Raw genomic sequence first — 16,658 nt, 5'->3', positions numbered from 1 at the left:
AAGAAGTATAACTTCTTACGCGCGTACATAAGTACACGCACCCTTTTTTGGTTTATAACTCTTTTCTGGGGCTTGCAATACAAATACTTTGCGATAGACTTAACCCAAATGATTTGGGTTTGAAATGACATTAGCCCAGGGTATCTGTATCAAAGGTATATGTCATGTCGATCCCCATAAAATTACATTAACCCTTAGTGGGTCACGTCAAGGCAAAGTGTTTTTGTCTATGTCTCCTCTGTAATGTATATGAATGAAGTTTTTGGCATGGATTTAAAGCAAATTTTTACATCAATGAAAAATGATTTATTAATTAAGATCTAGCTATAGCTTGCCACTTTTTTGAAGTTGGTCAAAATAACACCAAATAATATTAAAAATTAATACATTTAATAGAATGATTGCCGTAGAAAAGGTAGTGCTTATGTGAACTTGTTTTCGTGTAGCATTTTTGTAGAAATAAAACTCGTAACACCAATCCAAAGTTAGTCTGAAAGTCTGTTTAAGTATGTAGTACACTCAAGACAAGAAAACATACGAATTGGAATACGGCCGTTAGTGTAAAATGAATATATATGTATATATATTTCGTTTTCTGATCGGTCAAGATACAATAGTCAATCCTTGAGGGAAATAAAACAATATACTTTCCGAGTTGCTATTAACACAATTTAACTGTGTTTTCCAACTAAAAGTTCTTCATTTATATATTGTACATTTGACGAAATTAAAATTTTATAAATATTTGTTTGTGATAAAATGACTTAAAGTGCCCTAGTCTTGTAAGAAAGTGACTATAAATGATTTACATAAACTGCTTTAGATGTATATTATTTATATTTAGTATTAGATTATGTAGCTTAGAAAATATAATAAATTGTAATAAATATATATTGAATACTGCAACTGTGAACAATGCTTGAATGTGATTAGTCGAGCATCGTATAAAAACTAGTATAAACTAGTAGGATTCCAGTGCGTCATTCACAACCAATTTTATTGGAATATATTTGCTTTTCATTTCGTGCTAATAGGGTTTATAACGGTATGGGTATTAACCTATTATTGCAGTGTATAGCTTTAGTAACATTAATTATTTGTTTATATGTCTATATTTGTGATGTTTTAAGTCTGTGCGTGTGAGACACACAACCATGTTGTATGAAAATTCTAATATTTAGATAAAACATAATATAATGCTATCAATTTTCCAATACTCAAATTTGGGATCTTTCACCCTCAAATTGAAGAGCAAAGGTTCAATGACCTTTGTGGGTGAATGACCTCAAGTTGGAGTCTTGGAAGCTAAATCAGGGGACGTATTTATTTGCTGAATTTTTTGATAATTCAAGTTTTTTGGCAATCGAATTTTCGAGGTTGTTAAATACAAATTTAATTGTGAGATAACTCTTACCTCTGAATTATAATTTAAAATTATTTTTTATACAGTTTATTGAGTTTCCGTTACATACTGTACACTTTTTATTATTAATCGTTTTATTGTAAAACGTTGAATTAAGATAATTAACTAGATTCGCCATTACCATTTGTAGCTATATCGAAAAATGTGCTTATGTAAAACTGCCAATTATAAAATAAAAAAATAATAATTTATAAGTTGTTTTAATTAAATTACTATATTATAATTATATTGGTATAGCGCTACATGCGTCGCTGTTTTTATCTATGTATGATGAAAGTCTTAAAATCCTTCTTAAAATGATGTTCGTAAGCAACATGATTTTTCAAAGACGCTGTCGATATCTCGTGTGTTAAAAGTAGGTTAGTGAAGAAAACTAACAAATATTTGAATATGCGTTGCATGGGTCATAACCGGACATTATCTACATATAGTACTGGGTAAAAGTATTGTAAAGTTCCTTCTAAGGGAGCGTTCAAGTATTACGTAACGCAATTGTAACTCGCCGTAACGTTTTTCAGTACCCAAGTATAGTAAAAGGTTTCGTGACCACTTAGTGACTCTTTAGTTAGTATTATGTGGTGTAAGTCGAAAAAAATATTGACAATAACGCGTAATTTTATCCCCGCCCCGCATCGTAACGTTTTACAAAAGGACAAAATACGTTACGTAATACTTGAACGCTCCCTAAGGGTAATTAACTATAACTAGACTAAATCAACTTGGTGTGAAAGATAGATTCATTCGCTCCACATCATATTTACTCATACGAATCCGGAATTCCGGCTCCAATTTGTTTTCCATTGATCCGCTTCAGCCATTTTGTTACTCTTTTCGCCGCTTTTGACGGGTCTGTGGGATTTTTTGTCATTTTCTTAAACTCAGGGCAGTTGCCTTTATGAATTGGATACCAACCTATAATAATATTAGTAGTTTTTCAAATAAAAAATGGTAATTTAAAAAATAATGTTTTTTTTTATAAAAATCGCATTTTTGGCTTAACGTGAAGCAATTTTAGGCATAAATTAAGAAATTATACAAACCATAACCTGCAATTCAAAATTATATTTTAATTATTAATTATTATAAGTATTTATATTAATGAATAACCAACAATGTTTTTAGTTGGAAATATTAGGTATTTATAGATTTTTTTTAATATTATTTGCAGAGATATTAAAAAATAGGCGCGATATACCGATTTTAGACGTTTAGCGATTTAACTTTATTATAAGAAAACTTACGTATATTTAACTCTTTACAATTTTCGTATTCCAAATAACACATGTTGTGGAATTGTTTATACTCATAACGCCATCTATGTTTGCGAGTCACGAAGCGTTGAGCGCAAACCTCACCGTAGCTAAAATACACTGATATTTTCACTTCTCCATTACAGGAAAAGAAATAGGACTTAGGGTCTTTCAAGAAAAGAGCGTACCAATTCTTAAAAGGCCGGCAACGCACTCGCGAGCCCTCTGGCATTGAGAGTGTCCATGGGCGGCGGTATCACTTAACATCAGGTGAATCTCCTGCCCGTTTGCCCCCCGTTCTATAAAAAAAAAAGGAACTATTTTGAAACAGTCACCAGTATAATAATCTAAACAGAAAAAATCTAAGCGTACGACCAACCAGGCTCCACAACATTAACCACTCCTTATATGGAAATTGTATTCTTTTTTACAACAAACTCGTCAAAAGCGAAATTAGAGAATTATCTCTGAATAAATTCAAAACTCTCGTTAAACGTAAATTAATCAAAAAAGCTTTTTATAAATTTGACGATTATTCTAATCCTTGGTATTCATTTTCTCCGGTTCAAACAATTTGTATGACTCTGAAAACTTGGCGATTAAAAAGAGTGGCGGTTCATCGATTTTTAATTATTATTAAACTCTGACTCAAAATATCTTTATTCAAATAGGTAAACAAGTACACTTATGAATCGTCAAAAAGAAATTAAATTAATTGTAAATAAGAATATTGTAAATACTGCATATGTGTGTGTTGGAAATAAATAGCAACGTACTATCTGTATATATGTAGTGTGTATATATGTATATAGCTTCAAACAACGATTTAGCAAATCACTCTTACGTTTCATAAATGCCTAAACAAATTTGATTGCAGTCGTGATGCTTCGTATATTTCCCTTTTTGCAAAAAGTGTCCCAATGGGTGTTCAGTAGACTGCATCTTAACTCTGTTTAATTAAATTCGAAGTTTAAACATAAGTTACATTTAAATTAACAGAACCGTGTTGGCCTAGTGGCTTATCAGCGTGCGACTCTCATACCTAAGGTCGTAGGTTCGATCCAGGGCCGCGCCGACCCCCGGCAGCGCCTGTGTGCGAAACCCATGAAGCGCCTCCTATTTTTTTTATAGGGGGGCAAACGAGCCTGAGGGATGGACAAAAAGGGCAGTCATCGCAGCCCACAGACATTTTTAGGCAGTGTGGTGCAGGCCTTTGAGGGAAATGTTTATATTTTTCGGCCTATTTTTACGAATCTTCAAGTTTCAATTTATTTTTTAATTTTGGTGTTTTGTTAAAATGTTGAATTTGGTTACCGAGTATAAAAATTAGTTCATATTGGATTTTATGAAGGTATGTCGGCATATTATTGAAATCATAAGACATAAACACACTCAAAACTCACGGCGCAGCGGCCTTTCTTTTGATTCGCTAAGCTCTGAGTAATTAATGTAAACTAAGACCCAAAGCGTAAAATGAAACTTCAATATTGTAGTGTAACATAAATATTTTCGGTGGCGGCGCCCTCATTGTCTTAGCGCCTGTGTGCACTGCACACTTCGCACACATGGGCGGCGCGGCCCTGGTTCGATCCCCGGTTGTGCACCAATGGACTTTCTTGCGTATTTGCTTGCAAACGGTGAAAAAAAGATCTCGAGGAAACCGGCTTGCCTTAGACCCAATAAGTCGACGGCATGTGTCAAGCACAGAAGCCTGATCACCTACTAGCCTATAGATTGACAAATGATCATGAAACAGATACAGAAATCTACAGAAAAGATCAATCAAAAAACCATCAGACCTAAAAAGTCATTTAAAAAAATATTTGTGTACAACAAAAAAGGCTTGAAATATATTTTCCAATATTTAACGCCGAATTTGCGTAACAATTCGGGTATGCAAAACTCAATGTAAAGAATCTAACTAATTTTTAGTTAGATATGACATTGAGTTTTAAACTGGGCATTTCTACTTTATAACCTGTGACCAGAGTGCGTGAGTAAAGTGTACACTAAAATACCTATTGAACACCCAATGTCCATTCTCCCAATAAGGATCATACCAACGCTCAGCAGCATGTTTAGCGCGGTTCATCATAGCGAGGCCCTGGTCCCCTGGAACTGAACTCCTGAAATGTAAGGAAACACGAAGTAACATTAAAATATTACTAAACATTATGAGACGATTACTAATAGAAGCTTAAATATAAATTATGAATGAAACCCAACTAAAGCTATACCTGCTAGGACTATTTATATGTCGAAACGTCCTTTAAGTACACACTAAGTGTTCGAAAATAATAGTTCAAAAAAGTTGAACCTCCATTAATATTCTTTTTTTTTTTTCTCACAAAAACTTAAACTTAGGACATAAGGAAGTGACATCAATATCATTGTAGTTGTTAACATATTTAAATCCTTTTTTTGATATCCCAGGTAGAAATGCGCTTGCACATCCCTTGCCCCCAGAATGTTGCAGGGGTATGTGGGACTCGACCCACACCAGAATCTCTGCTATTCAGAGACAGAGGATGAGCAATACCCACTAAAACCACCACAAAAACCAAAGCCGCGTTACAGATGCTCCGAGGTCTCTCTCGAATTCTACCGGGAACTTGAAGGCATGTTACCCTCAAAAACCTTCGGTGCAGTAGGTACACACTACATAGAAGACAGAAGATGGGCATATCTTCTCCTGTTTAATCCCCGTGTTCTAAACATATTTAAATCCTACATATAATGGTAATTTCAAAAATTGTAATAGTATTATTTGGTTATATATACTTACAGCTCTTTGTATGCATTTCTGTCAAGTTTGCGTGATCTTGTGAAGTCAAGCAGACACAAATAAACAAAACCTTCAAAACACGAAGTCTCATCAAAATTGGATAAATTTATAATTTAATTATAAGTTGAACGGATTAATTATTAGTAACGCAATGACACTACAAGTAACGTTATAAAATTGGGGAAATAATGTAAGGAATAATAGCCATATTTGCGATTTCTCTGAGAAAAGATGCATTAAAATTCTATCCAAATTCGAATCAACGTTTCACTTACATATCTTGACTAATCTTTTTGAAATAAATAAATATAAAATACTCGTCATCCTCTACAACGTTTTCATATTGGCTTGAAACCATGTGATTATTTTTATGTTAATTGAGTTGCAATAAAAACACACGGAAATTGTGCCGTGGAAAATTAATTGACTTTGCAAAATAGATAAGATGCAATTTTGTAACTAGACAATATTTTAAAATCACAAGTTGGTGGTAGCCGCGATTTCTGCCGTGTGAAAATCAATTACATTCCTACAGTGAAGGCTTTGCACTTTTTCAGGAAACACACATTAATATTACTCATGCATTTAGCTTAAAAACGTAGGGTTTATAATACCAATAAACTAAGAAAGTACGAAGAATCTATTAGATTTGTAGAAGGCAAAATTTTAGAAAATAACCTAGTAAAGTTAAAATAAATAAACCCAGAAATTCTCTAAGTATATGAAACTATCGGCCAGTCTCGGCTTTGTACCGCTAAACGTTTTCTTAAAAACTCTCGGTACTTTTTCAAAATAGCAAATCAGCATACAAAATGACTATGGCCGGGTTCCCACTATGCCGGACCGGCAGATCTGCCGGAAACCGGACACCGGACAGAGTGTTCACATTACACCGGACCCTACAAGAAAATAGGACAAGCACCTCAGTCGAATTAGGACCGATGGCCACAATGGACGACGAAATTGTTGTGTTGTGGTGGTGGTGGTACAGAAGGCAAAATAAAAGAAGAAAGTATTGGGTACATCCTATTTTACGGGAAAGATTTTCACTTGGGACATTTGAAACATTGATGGGTGAACTTAGAAGTGAAGGAGCAAAGTTCTTCAATTATTTAATTAAAGTTTCTATTTAAATGTCGTTCATCATGCTACACGTCTACTGTACTCAGAAAATGCGAGCCGAATGAAATGCGGGTAGCACCGAGCACGGTTTTTCTCCGAAACTTGTTCTCATTACTCCGGTCCGGTGATTTTACCGGCCTTTTGTAGTGACAAATTGCTCGGTAAAAATGCCGGGCTCGGCGAAAAAGTCGGACTCGGGATAATCTGAATAGCTTCATACAATTTGTACAGCCAATAGGCCTTCCGGCAATTTTACCGGACAGGGATATCTGCCGGTCCGGCATAGTGGAACCCGGCATAAGGCAAACAACACTTATTTTAAAACAAATATCGGCAATTAATTTATTAGAAGTAGCCTGCCTAGCACTAGTTACTGAGTGATAATGGCGCATTCTAAAAGTGAAATCATTTTTAAAGTTAATACAGTATTTCAGTTTATTCCTTACATAGCATGCAAAAATAATAAATAATAAATTCAAATCTTTCTTCTTTATAATTTTTGTATGGAAATACTCATCCAAGTTAGCGTTAGATCAGAATCCATATTTTTGTTTTGACGTTCACGGTTACGGATTTGACAGCGACACATGTAACATTTTTGTGCGATGTCAAATTGCAAGATCAAACAGAGAAAATAAAAGTCTGGTACTGTGAATGGCGTCAAGCGTTTATAATTTACATTAATATTTCCGTCGTTATATTTTGATTGTATAATTTCTTCTATGTGATATTCTTAACAATAAATGTAGACCTCTAGCAACGTTTTTATTATAATAATATAAACGAAAATGGCTGAAAATATTACAGTAAAAGTTGAACCGTTTTACTATGATGAAAATGCCGAAGAACTAAAGTCTGATCAACAAGACGACCAAAATAAGTGAGTATTTTTATTATTGTACATCTCTTATAATTTTTAATTTAAAAAAGAACTCCGGATCTTACATATTTATGTAGGTAGGTGTTATCCTTACATCTAAATTGTCGTATCGATTATAATGAAACTTATGTAGGTTGGGAGTTGGTACGTTTCATCGTTTACAGTTAGAAGTAATTTGATGCGGCTTTTAAGGTACTGAACCGTTCAGTTAAATTTAGTTCAACACATTAGTGGTAATATTGCTTCTTCTCAATTTATTTAGTAATATTTCTTTGTGTTATTTACCATCTTCAATATCGAAGCCTAAAGTAAAACAAAAAGTTTTGGGCACTCTGAAATTGTCCGCAGTAAGTAACTTCACTTAAGTAAGTTAATTGATAACTACACTGATTAAATCACAATCTTATAATTAATTACTTAGAGCTATCTCTAAACCTAAAATAATTCATGATCAATATTTTAATGTAACTGCATCCACAGATGATGAGTTCACATTAGGTGGTAGAGCAGAAATATAAGAAGTAAAGATGTAAGAGTTGGCTGGACTAAACAAAACAAATATATAATTAATAGTTTCATAAATAATTTTCAGTGGCTGCTCAGGAGAGATAAAGATAGAGGAAGTTGTCCTACAGATGAATATAGACTTTGTGGATGTTAAATCTGAAGTTGACACATCAATTGTTAAAGATGAACCTCAAGTTAGTATATTATATGCATGATGGGCCAACAGTCACTTAAACAATCTTCTCTACAGCATTTGTAAAATCAGTATATAATCTCACAATAATAGAAAAACAGGCATGTGTTAGATAATTACTAAAACAGTTTTGTAAATTTGTCAGAGTCCACTGTTTTTAATATTAAATTTACTTGTATTTTGTGAATTTTTAAGTATAAGTCTAATATAATTTAAAAAATAGCAGCTGTAGCTTAACCAAATAAGTGCCAGTGCAGCCTCTATAAGAAATATTCAATAACAATGCCAGTTGCATCAAATGTTATTATAAGCAAATATTTAAAAAAAAATCAGTTTCAGAATGCAGTTTTAAAGATTTAAAAAAGTACACTATTACTGGTATCAAATTTCAACCTTATGTTTAGTTTGTAAATTATGTGCAATATCTTTTGTATGTGTAACTCTTTAAAAAGCACAATAATTGAAGAACATCTTTAAGTAGCAAGTTTTGTTTAATAGTCATATAATACTTATCTTTCAGGAAAATGACTTCATATTACCTGACTTAGTTGCTCGAGATGGTCCTCCAATGCTTGGTTGTGGTGGTAAGTTACCTATATTTATAATTCTTAAAATAATTTTCGAGTTCGGAACCCGCCTAACAATCATTCTTCTAGGCAACAGTATATAAATGATATTTATTATATAAAATCATTGAATATATTTCTTAAAGCTTGTAAACCCTAGTTTACTCAGCACATCTTTTAAATTCCGAAAGACTTAACCATTAAAATGCTTAGTTATATTAGGATTAAAGCAAATCTCCTTTAGCTTTTGCGTTATCTTCGCTCCTGTTAGGGTAGTTAAGTTATTACAATGTAATGTGGGTAGTGGCAGAAATATTTTTAGACTTAATTTTCCTTCTAGTGACAGAGGAAGACTTAAACAGAAATGCTGTGAAAGAAGCTAGGAACATATGCGATTTTTGTCAAAGAGCATTTTTAAAAAAATCTCATTTGCGCATGCATAAAATTTTGCACAGTCATGAAAGACTTGAATGCCATGTTTGCTATCTCCGTTTCGAAAAAGTGGAAGATTACAACGACCACCTACTCTCGCACGATAGAAATTATTCTTGCTTTATCTGTGGAAAGCGATTCAAAAGCTTCTCAAATTTACAGAACCACAAAAAACTTCACACAGATATACCATTTTTTAAATGTGATCACTGCTCCAAAGAATTTACACACCAAGCAAATTTGTCGCGGCACCAAAAATTGGGTATTTGCAAGAATAAACATGATCTCACGTGTCCTGTCTGTAACAAGGTCTTTGAAAAAGCCTTCTTCCTGAAGAGCCATTTAAAAAAGCATACAACAGAAAAACCGTTTCAATGCGATTTGTGTTCTATGTTCTTCAAGCATAAGTCGACATTGGCGCGGCATATCCAACTGCACAGTGGCGTACGCCCATACTCATGTACCTATTGCAATAAAACCTTCTCGCACAGGGGTTTATTAGAGCCGCATTTGCGGAAACACACCGGCGAAAAGCCATTCCCGTGTCCCAGATGCAGTAAAAAATTCTCGCACAAACATAACATGTTGCGTCATTTAGAAAGGCACGCGAAGGAGAAAAATCTTAAATGTCAATTATGTTTTAAAGTCTTTCCGCGCGAGAGTAGGCTTATTTATCACATGCGATCTCATACGAATAGCAAACCGTTTAAGTGCGACGTTTGTAGCAAGAAGTTTACACATAAATCCAATGTATTGAGACATTATTCAAGAAAACATCCCAACGAAAAGTATGAGCCAAAGTTCACCGACGCGGCAGTCGCTAAACAAGTATGGGAGAAACTAATGAAAAAATTATCGAAAGAAGAGGTTCCATGAAGCAACGAGGGGTCGTAAATTTGAGAGAAATATGCAATATCCAAAAAAATATTGGTTTAATAGATGTTTAACTTTGTTAAAGATTTTATAATTTATTTGTATTTTATTTCTAAGTTTATAAATATATATTTCAAGCTTGTATATTGGATTATATTAGAAACTAGAATAATTAATGTAATTATTGTTGTTAATATTTTCTATCGTGTTTTGTTTTCGCTCCGATTGCACTCATTGCATTGTGTAACTTACTTCTAAGTAGCAAATAGTTTAAAAAATATCTCCCAATTCTTGCAGTTATTTTAGCAATATAAAGGGTGATAATAGTTGTTTTAGCTTTTAAGTTTTACTTTATATAAATGAATTAATTATATACCAAATGTGGGGAATGAATGCAATAAATGAATTAATTATAGACTTGTAATTTTAATTATTATTACTGTTAACATACATTACAGTAATTATGTAAAATGACAATCAACATTATATTCTGCAATGTCACTGTCAAATTATAACAAAGAGTCGAATTGTCACAAAAATCACAATCCAAGGTTATTATTTTTTGACGTTTCGGAATTAGTGTTCTCTATTTCTTAGAGCAACCTCCCTTAGTCCTTACATGATGCTTTAACTTGCGAGCGAAGAATATACGCAAAAGCTAAGAGAATAATAAAAACAACAAGAAACTTAAATGCATTTTTTATTATAGCTGACGAAGAGTTGAATGCCAACGCCGTGTCCAATGGCAAATATACCTGTGACGCATGTCATAGAGGATTTGACACAACCCAATTTTTGACAGAACACAAAATAACCCATCAAAAACAGAATCTAGAATGTCATATGTGCTTAGAAAAACTACCGAATCTAGAAAAGTACTACGCGCATATAAGCGAACACGATTCGGATGGTAGATTCAAATGCACACAATGCCCATTCGGATGTAAACGGAAATCTGCCTTACTTAAGCACCAAGAAATCCACCTAAGGTCATTTACATGCGACAATTGTGATAAGAACTTTGTCGATCAACGAAACTTGAGTAGACATATCGAAAATAAACGGTGCAAAAAACCGATTATAAAGTGCGAGATGTGTGACAAGGAGTTTGATAAGACCCATTTGTACAAAAGTCATCTACGTAGACATACCACAGAGAAGCCATTCGAATGTAACATATGTGGAATGGCACTTAAATATAAGTCCGCCTTAGTTCAACATATACTCAGACATAGCGGTAATAAGACCTTCAAATGCGATCAATGCGACAAAACATTTGACAACGCGAGCGCCAAAAAACGTCACCTATCATGCCATACTGGTGAGAAACCCTTTCAGTGCGATATATGTAAAAAGGGGTTCACATTCAAACACAACATGCAAACACATATGAAACGGCATAGCAAGAAGAAAAACGTCCAATGCATGGTGTGCGATAAAATATTCCCACGAGAGAGTAGATTGATATATCACATGCGATCGCACACGAATAGCAGGCCGTTCGGATGCGATCTGTGCGTGAAAAAGTTCTTCAATAAGCAAAATTTGATTAAGCATTATAAAGATAAGCACCCTAATGCAAGTTATACAATAACAACCTCGGATGCTACTGTCGCTAAGTTAGTTTGGCAGAAAATTCAAAAGAAGTTGAAGGAGGGCGGAAAGTTTGAATAGTTCTTTTATACATTCAAATGTAACATATTGGAATGGTAGGGGAGCCCACGATGCTAAATGGGGATTTACTCGAGCGTCGTAGAGACCTATTGGGATGCAAAGCTTAGATAAAAAGAAGAAAAAAATGTTATATGATAAATTCCTTTTCATCGGTGGGGGAAGCGGGGCTATAGATAGTTAAATATGTAAAAAAAAACTGTAGCATGGACATCCTCGAGCGCGTCAGATATTGATAGCATCTATGCCCTACGTATTTTTAATAATGTACGTATGTTAATCTGATCGTTTGCATGATGCGGGTGGTTGTATTTAAGGGTTGAAAATGAAAAAAAAAAAAAAATTATCGAGCGCGTCAGATTTTCTAAGGGAGTGTTAAGTGCACCAAAAAAAAGCTCTCATTCACTAATCTGACGATTTCGATGGGACGCAAACCCACGGCCATTTTCATAATTTGCAAAAAAAAATCGCAATTTTGAAATACTCAAGCGCGTCAGATTAAGATATATGTGGTTCATCTTTATGTTCTAAACGTACTGTCTCATAATCTGACAATTATCTAGAGGGATTCGCCTGATCTGACAAAAAAAAATTAGAAAAACGGTTCACCTAAAGGGCCATCCCTGCAACTTCCCGCTAATTCCATTCCTGGGCGCTTAAAATTGATATTTTGAGCTCGCTGAGTTCAAAGAAATAACATTTCTATGCATTTGAGCTCTCCCAGCTCGAAAGTCTGATAAAAGTATCATAGAACACTATTTTTGAAATTTTCAAACCGCAATAACTTTTGAATGTATCAAGCAATTTTCACGCGGTTGGCGGCATTCGACGCAGTTTTATCATCCTCATAAGTAATTTTGCAATTTTAATTGATCGAACCACAAATTTCGGAGTAATCCCGAAAAAACACTTTTTCGGGTTTCTTTCGTTCACGATATCTCTCGAACGAATCAACCGCTTTTGACCAGCTTGGTGGCGATCGACGTGGTTTTTCAAGCTCAAAGGCGGATAAGTTTTTTGAAGTTGATCGATACAGAAACCACTTTAAAAAAAAATATTTCTTATTTTTTTAAGATTTTTCAAAATTTCTCAAAATCTATCGGTCCGAATCGGTTCAAATTCACAGGAAATGTAATTATGAGGGAAATATTTAGAACGCCGTTTAGTAGATTCCGATCGGTTTTAGGAAATGTAGGCATCACGCAGCTGCACGCATTTAACTTTATCGACGAATTTTTGTTATTTCGGCTTGCGGAAATCGTCAGATTATATACTTTTCATTCTTCTTGAATTATTTCCTTCAAAATAAAAAAAAATTAGCTACGCTCGAGAATGTCAAGATGACGTTTTTTTTTTACAACTTTGTTGCCCTCTCCTTTTTTTCCGTCACTCTCAAATTGTCAGATTAGTGGAATATACACTTTTTAGGATGTAATTAACTCACCCTACCTTAATCTGACGCGCTCGGGAATTTCTGATGGTCAATTTTTTTTTACTAATCTGATCCTGTCTCCTTCACGGGCGGCCTTATATATGGGCCTCATATTTTGTGGAGGTACTTAACCGGGTACAAGGTATCCCCCTATATATTAATCTGCCGCGCTTTAGTAAATCCCGAAATCCCCTCTTGGGCTCCCCTACCAGAATGTATTAGGAATGTTTATTGTCAACCGATATTCCACAAGCTAGAGAAGATATAAAGCCTTTCGGTTAGAAGGTTACAAAGAGCCGATTTACCTACTTGCCTATTAAGACAGTTTGGCTCCATGCTACTTTTGGATACTAAGGAGGTTACCTATAGATAATAAAAACTCATAATTATGTAACTATAGTTTATTGTATAAAGGCAAAAGTAGGCGTTGATATTTGAAACTTGATTTGATTATATTTGATAAATCCTGGCGGTGGTTATGGTACCTACAGTACATGATCGACGTCTTAAATTTTTTTAAACATTGTTAAGGTGTCCTTGTAAATGTGAAGCATATCTTAAGTCAATATTAAAAGTATGATTGTATACTATCTCGTATTAATTTTTGATCCTGAAAATCAGTAGCTGGTTAAATATCTTTAGGTGATTCTCCAAATAAGATGTCAGCCTCTGCCTTAATCAAATTCCACGTTACTTCTATATCGGATTTATTGGTAAACCGAGAGCCAATAGCAACTCGTATAATCACCTTATTGCCAGAAAAAGCAGTGACCATAAAAACTTTCCTCTTCGCAATTAAATTATCCAACAGTGTCTTCGTCAAATCATCGCCTTCAGCCAATCTAATACAAACCAAGCCCATAGATGGTTCAGGGTCCACAGCAAATCGTTTATCTTTTCTGACAAGCTGCGCAAAGTACTGTGCCAGGCTCACCTGATTCCTTATATGCTCCCTTAAACCCTTGGCCCCATATATTTTTAAAACCAACCACAACTTGAGCGCTCGGAAACGCCTTCCCAATGGTAATTGCCAGTGCCTAAAATCTGGTATTTTTGTCTCAGAGTTAATATCATCCAAATAGACTCGTTGCACATCAAAAGTATTTAAAAAATCAATGTCATTCTTGACCCAGGTTGGGGAAACGGATATGTTTGTTAATAACCATTTGTGCGCATTGAAGCTATAGGAATCTGCATAGCTAACTCCGTCCATTAAATATTTGTACTCAGGGCATATGAAAGCTGCACCCGCATATGCCGCGTCTACGTGAAGCCAAATGCTTTCTTCCTGGCAAATTGGTCCTAACTCCTCCAAAGGATCAAAAGCGCAGGTGCCTGTCGTACCTAATGTAGCTACCACGTAACATGGTATAAGCCCTTTTTCCTTATCTTCTTGTATCGCTTTCTTGAGGGTTTCTCCACGTAATCTTCCGTCAGAATCTGATTTAAGTAATCTCATTTTCATAGATCCAAGAACACCAGCCTTTTCAATGGCTGAATTGCATTGTTCAGAAGTGTATGCTACCAATTTTAGCTTCGCCTGATCTTCATCGAAATCCGGGTCTTGCTTCAGGCGACGTAAAGTTTTTTCTTTAGCAGCCAATAAACAAACAAAGACCGCTTCGCTGGCGGAACTATGGATAACACCACCACCAGTACCTAATGAAGAATTGAGGAATTCCTCGGGTAGCCCGATCATTTTGCCCAGCCAGTTCAAAGTGACAATTTCTAATTCAGTGCTAACAGGTCCAGAAGCCCAGGTTAAGCAAATGGTACCAAGACCATCCGTTAGCAAGCTTCCCACGATACTTGGATAGGAACTGCCACATGGGAAAAACCCGTGAAATTGCGGTGACTGCCAGGCAGTCAAGCCAGGTATTATGGTATCCTTAAAGTCTTTAAAAACCGATTGCCAATCTTGTGGTTCTTCTGGTGCGTTCTCAGGTAGAAGAGATAGAAGATAGCCAGGCTCTACTGATGGTAAAACATCTCTTTCTCTTACCGTATCATTAAATTCAGCAATAAACTCAACGGCAGCTTTGCCAAACTCCTTAAATTGTTGAGAGTCCATTACACAGAAAATAATGGAATTTTCAGAAATTGAACTTATATTTATTCATATTTACACCTGTGTAAATGATAGCTTTTTGCATAAACAAAGATACCTGTTACGGAGAGATTGTAAAATTTTATAATTTAATAATAAACTATATCTACCTGCACATTTTTAAGACAAAATCAAATGCATGTTTATTGTTTATGCTTGATTTGACATTTATTTGGGATTTTGACCACAAATTGAGTGAAATAGACGCACTAAATTGTCTGTTACCGTAGTGATTTAGTCAATTTAATTTATAAAAATTAACACATTTAGGTATATTATCAAAAAATCTAAAATATCTATAGAAAATGAAAAAATATAAAGGATTTATAAAAATAAAATCGTCTAGTATATGTTAATTATGGACTGATTTCAATAATTCGACGAAAACAAAAATTGCACAAGAAATTCAGAAAAACATCCATTTTATGGTTTGACGCAACAATCAACATACACTTATTAAATATATGCAACGTATGTATTGTTATATACATACGTTGCATATACTTAATTATTACGTAATTTATAAGAACTTATCAGAGAAATATAAACAAGCAGATAACAATGTGCTACGGATTCGCCCGGTATTAAATCACAAGTATAAAATTATTAATTTTTAACTTGGGCCCCACTTGGCATATAGCGGACTACTTACTTAAAAAAGATTAGCTTCGACATAGGATAGGTGGAATTATCAATGTCAAGAGTTTTGTCTCGATAATCAGACTGTATCTACAACGAGTAATGTAACGGTTGCAGATGATTACATTTTGTAAAAAAAACCTAGGCGATTTCAGAGTGACGCAGAGGTGACCAATTCTTCTCGTCCTTTCTACGCTATTTGAGAACTGGCAGTAAATATAAATTTTGAGTTACCTAAATGAATAAATAATAATTTGATTTGTAGTATTGTTACGTCATCAAACTCAAAACCTCCATACGCCGTGTTGTAAGCAGGGTTTACATTAGTCAATATTTTCGTAATCTCTTGTTTTTGAAGTTATACTTCTTTAGGCGCGTTATGAAAAATTGATGAGAGTGAAATTTTACGATGCGCGCGCACCGTGACACAAAATTATCAGTGTGATTATAGCGTGCGCGAGCGAGATGGGAATAAGACAATCTACAAGTAAAAAGAAATAGAATATGCGTGAAGTTAGCTATGCCAATAATTTTGAATGACCACAGACCACAATGACCTTTGTAGTACCTTTTAAAAAAATAAAGGAGTTGTAATTACTTTTTCAAAGAAACTTAGCAATGCTTTTTCACAAAGACCTATTGTTACTTAGTTAAAAGGTTATGAAACATACCTAGTTATTAAATTGAATAAATAATATAATAAAATAATAATAATTATTATTAATTTTAATTAATAATTGAATAATATATTAAATATTATTAAATTATTAACGTTAAA

General features: G+C 34.3%; 2 protein-coding genes and 1 long non-coding RNA gene across 5 annotated transcripts; 1 reads left to right on the top strand and 2 right to left on the bottom strand.

The window, feature by feature from the left end:
- Positions 1–2,127: 2,127 nt before the first annotated feature.
- LOC125055397 lies at positions 2,128–5,799 on the bottom strand. Its single transcript, XR_007117878.1, has 6 exons — positions 5,459–5,799; positions 4,692–4,799; positions 3,518–3,622; positions 2,665–2,783; positions 2,464–2,469; positions 2,128–2,335 (listed from the first exon to the last, which is right to left on the bottom strand). It is a non-coding gene; the product is annotated as an uncharacterized LOC125055397 (long non-coding RNA).
- Positions 5,800–7,163: 1,364 nt separating this feature from the next.
- On the top strand, positions 7,164–13,721 carry LOC125055209 (oocyte zinc finger protein XlCOF6.1-like). Of its 3 annotated transcripts, none has more exons than XM_047657552.1 (5): positions 7,180–7,460; positions 8,053–8,161; positions 8,681–8,744; positions 10,741–11,740; positions 13,362–13,721. In XM_047657552.1, exons 1-4 carry the CDS (start codon positions 7,369–7,371, stop codon positions 11,703–11,705), a joined length of 1,230 nt encoding a protein of 409 aa, XP_047513508.1. In that variant the 5' UTR covers positions 7,180–7,368; the 3' UTR covers positions 11,706–11,740; positions 13,362–13,721. The 3 variants fall into 3 exon arrangements, with proteins under 3 accessions (XP_047513506.1, XP_047513508.1, XP_047513507.1); XM_047657551.1 differs by having other exon boundaries at positions 13,351–13,721; XM_047657550.1 differs by lacking the exons at positions 10,741–11,740; positions 13,362–13,721 and adding an exon at positions 9,067–10,446 and having other exon boundaries at positions 7,164–7,460.
- LOC125055208 (3,4-dihydroxyphenylacetaldehyde synthase-like) lies at positions 13,521–15,229 on the bottom strand. The gene has a single exon (XM_047657549.1). The coding sequence runs from the start codon at positions 15,203–15,205 to the stop codon at positions 13,763–13,765; it is 1,443 nt and encodes a 480-aa protein (XP_047513505.1). The 5' UTR covers positions 15,206–15,229; the 3' UTR covers positions 13,521–13,762.
- Positions 15,230–16,658: the final 1,429 nt, after the last annotated feature.

Source organism: Pieris napi, chromosome 13, assembly GCF_905475465.1.
Source record: "Pieris napi chromosome 13, ilPieNapi1.2, whole genome shotgun sequence".
Classification (NCBI taxonomy): Eukaryota; Metazoa; Arthropoda; class Insecta; order Lepidoptera; family Pieridae; genus Pieris; species Pieris napi.
Note: the sequence above shows the minus strand (reverse complement) of the source record. Positions and strands in the feature narration are given on the sequence as shown.

What these genes read in the sequence shown, in the direction of transcription:
- LOC125055209 (XM_047657550.1), top strand. Translation starts at nt 7,369, where the DNA reads ATGGCTGAAAATATTACAGTAAAAGTTGAACCGTTTTACTATGATGAA. An exon ending in CAACAAGACGACCAAAATAA is followed by an intron (nt 7,461 to 8,052) that starts GTGAGTATTTTT and finishes AATAATTTTCAG; the next exon opens with TGGCTGCTCAGGAGAGATAA. An exon ending in TTGTTAAAGATGAACCTCAA is followed by an intron (nt 8,162 to 8,680) that starts GTTAGTATATTA and finishes CTTATCTTTCAG; the next exon opens with GAAAATGACTTCATATTACC.
- LOC125055208 (XM_047657549.1), bottom strand. Translation starts at nt 15,205, where the DNA reads ATGGACTCTCAACAATTTAAGGAGTTTGGCAAAGCTGCCGTTGAGTTT.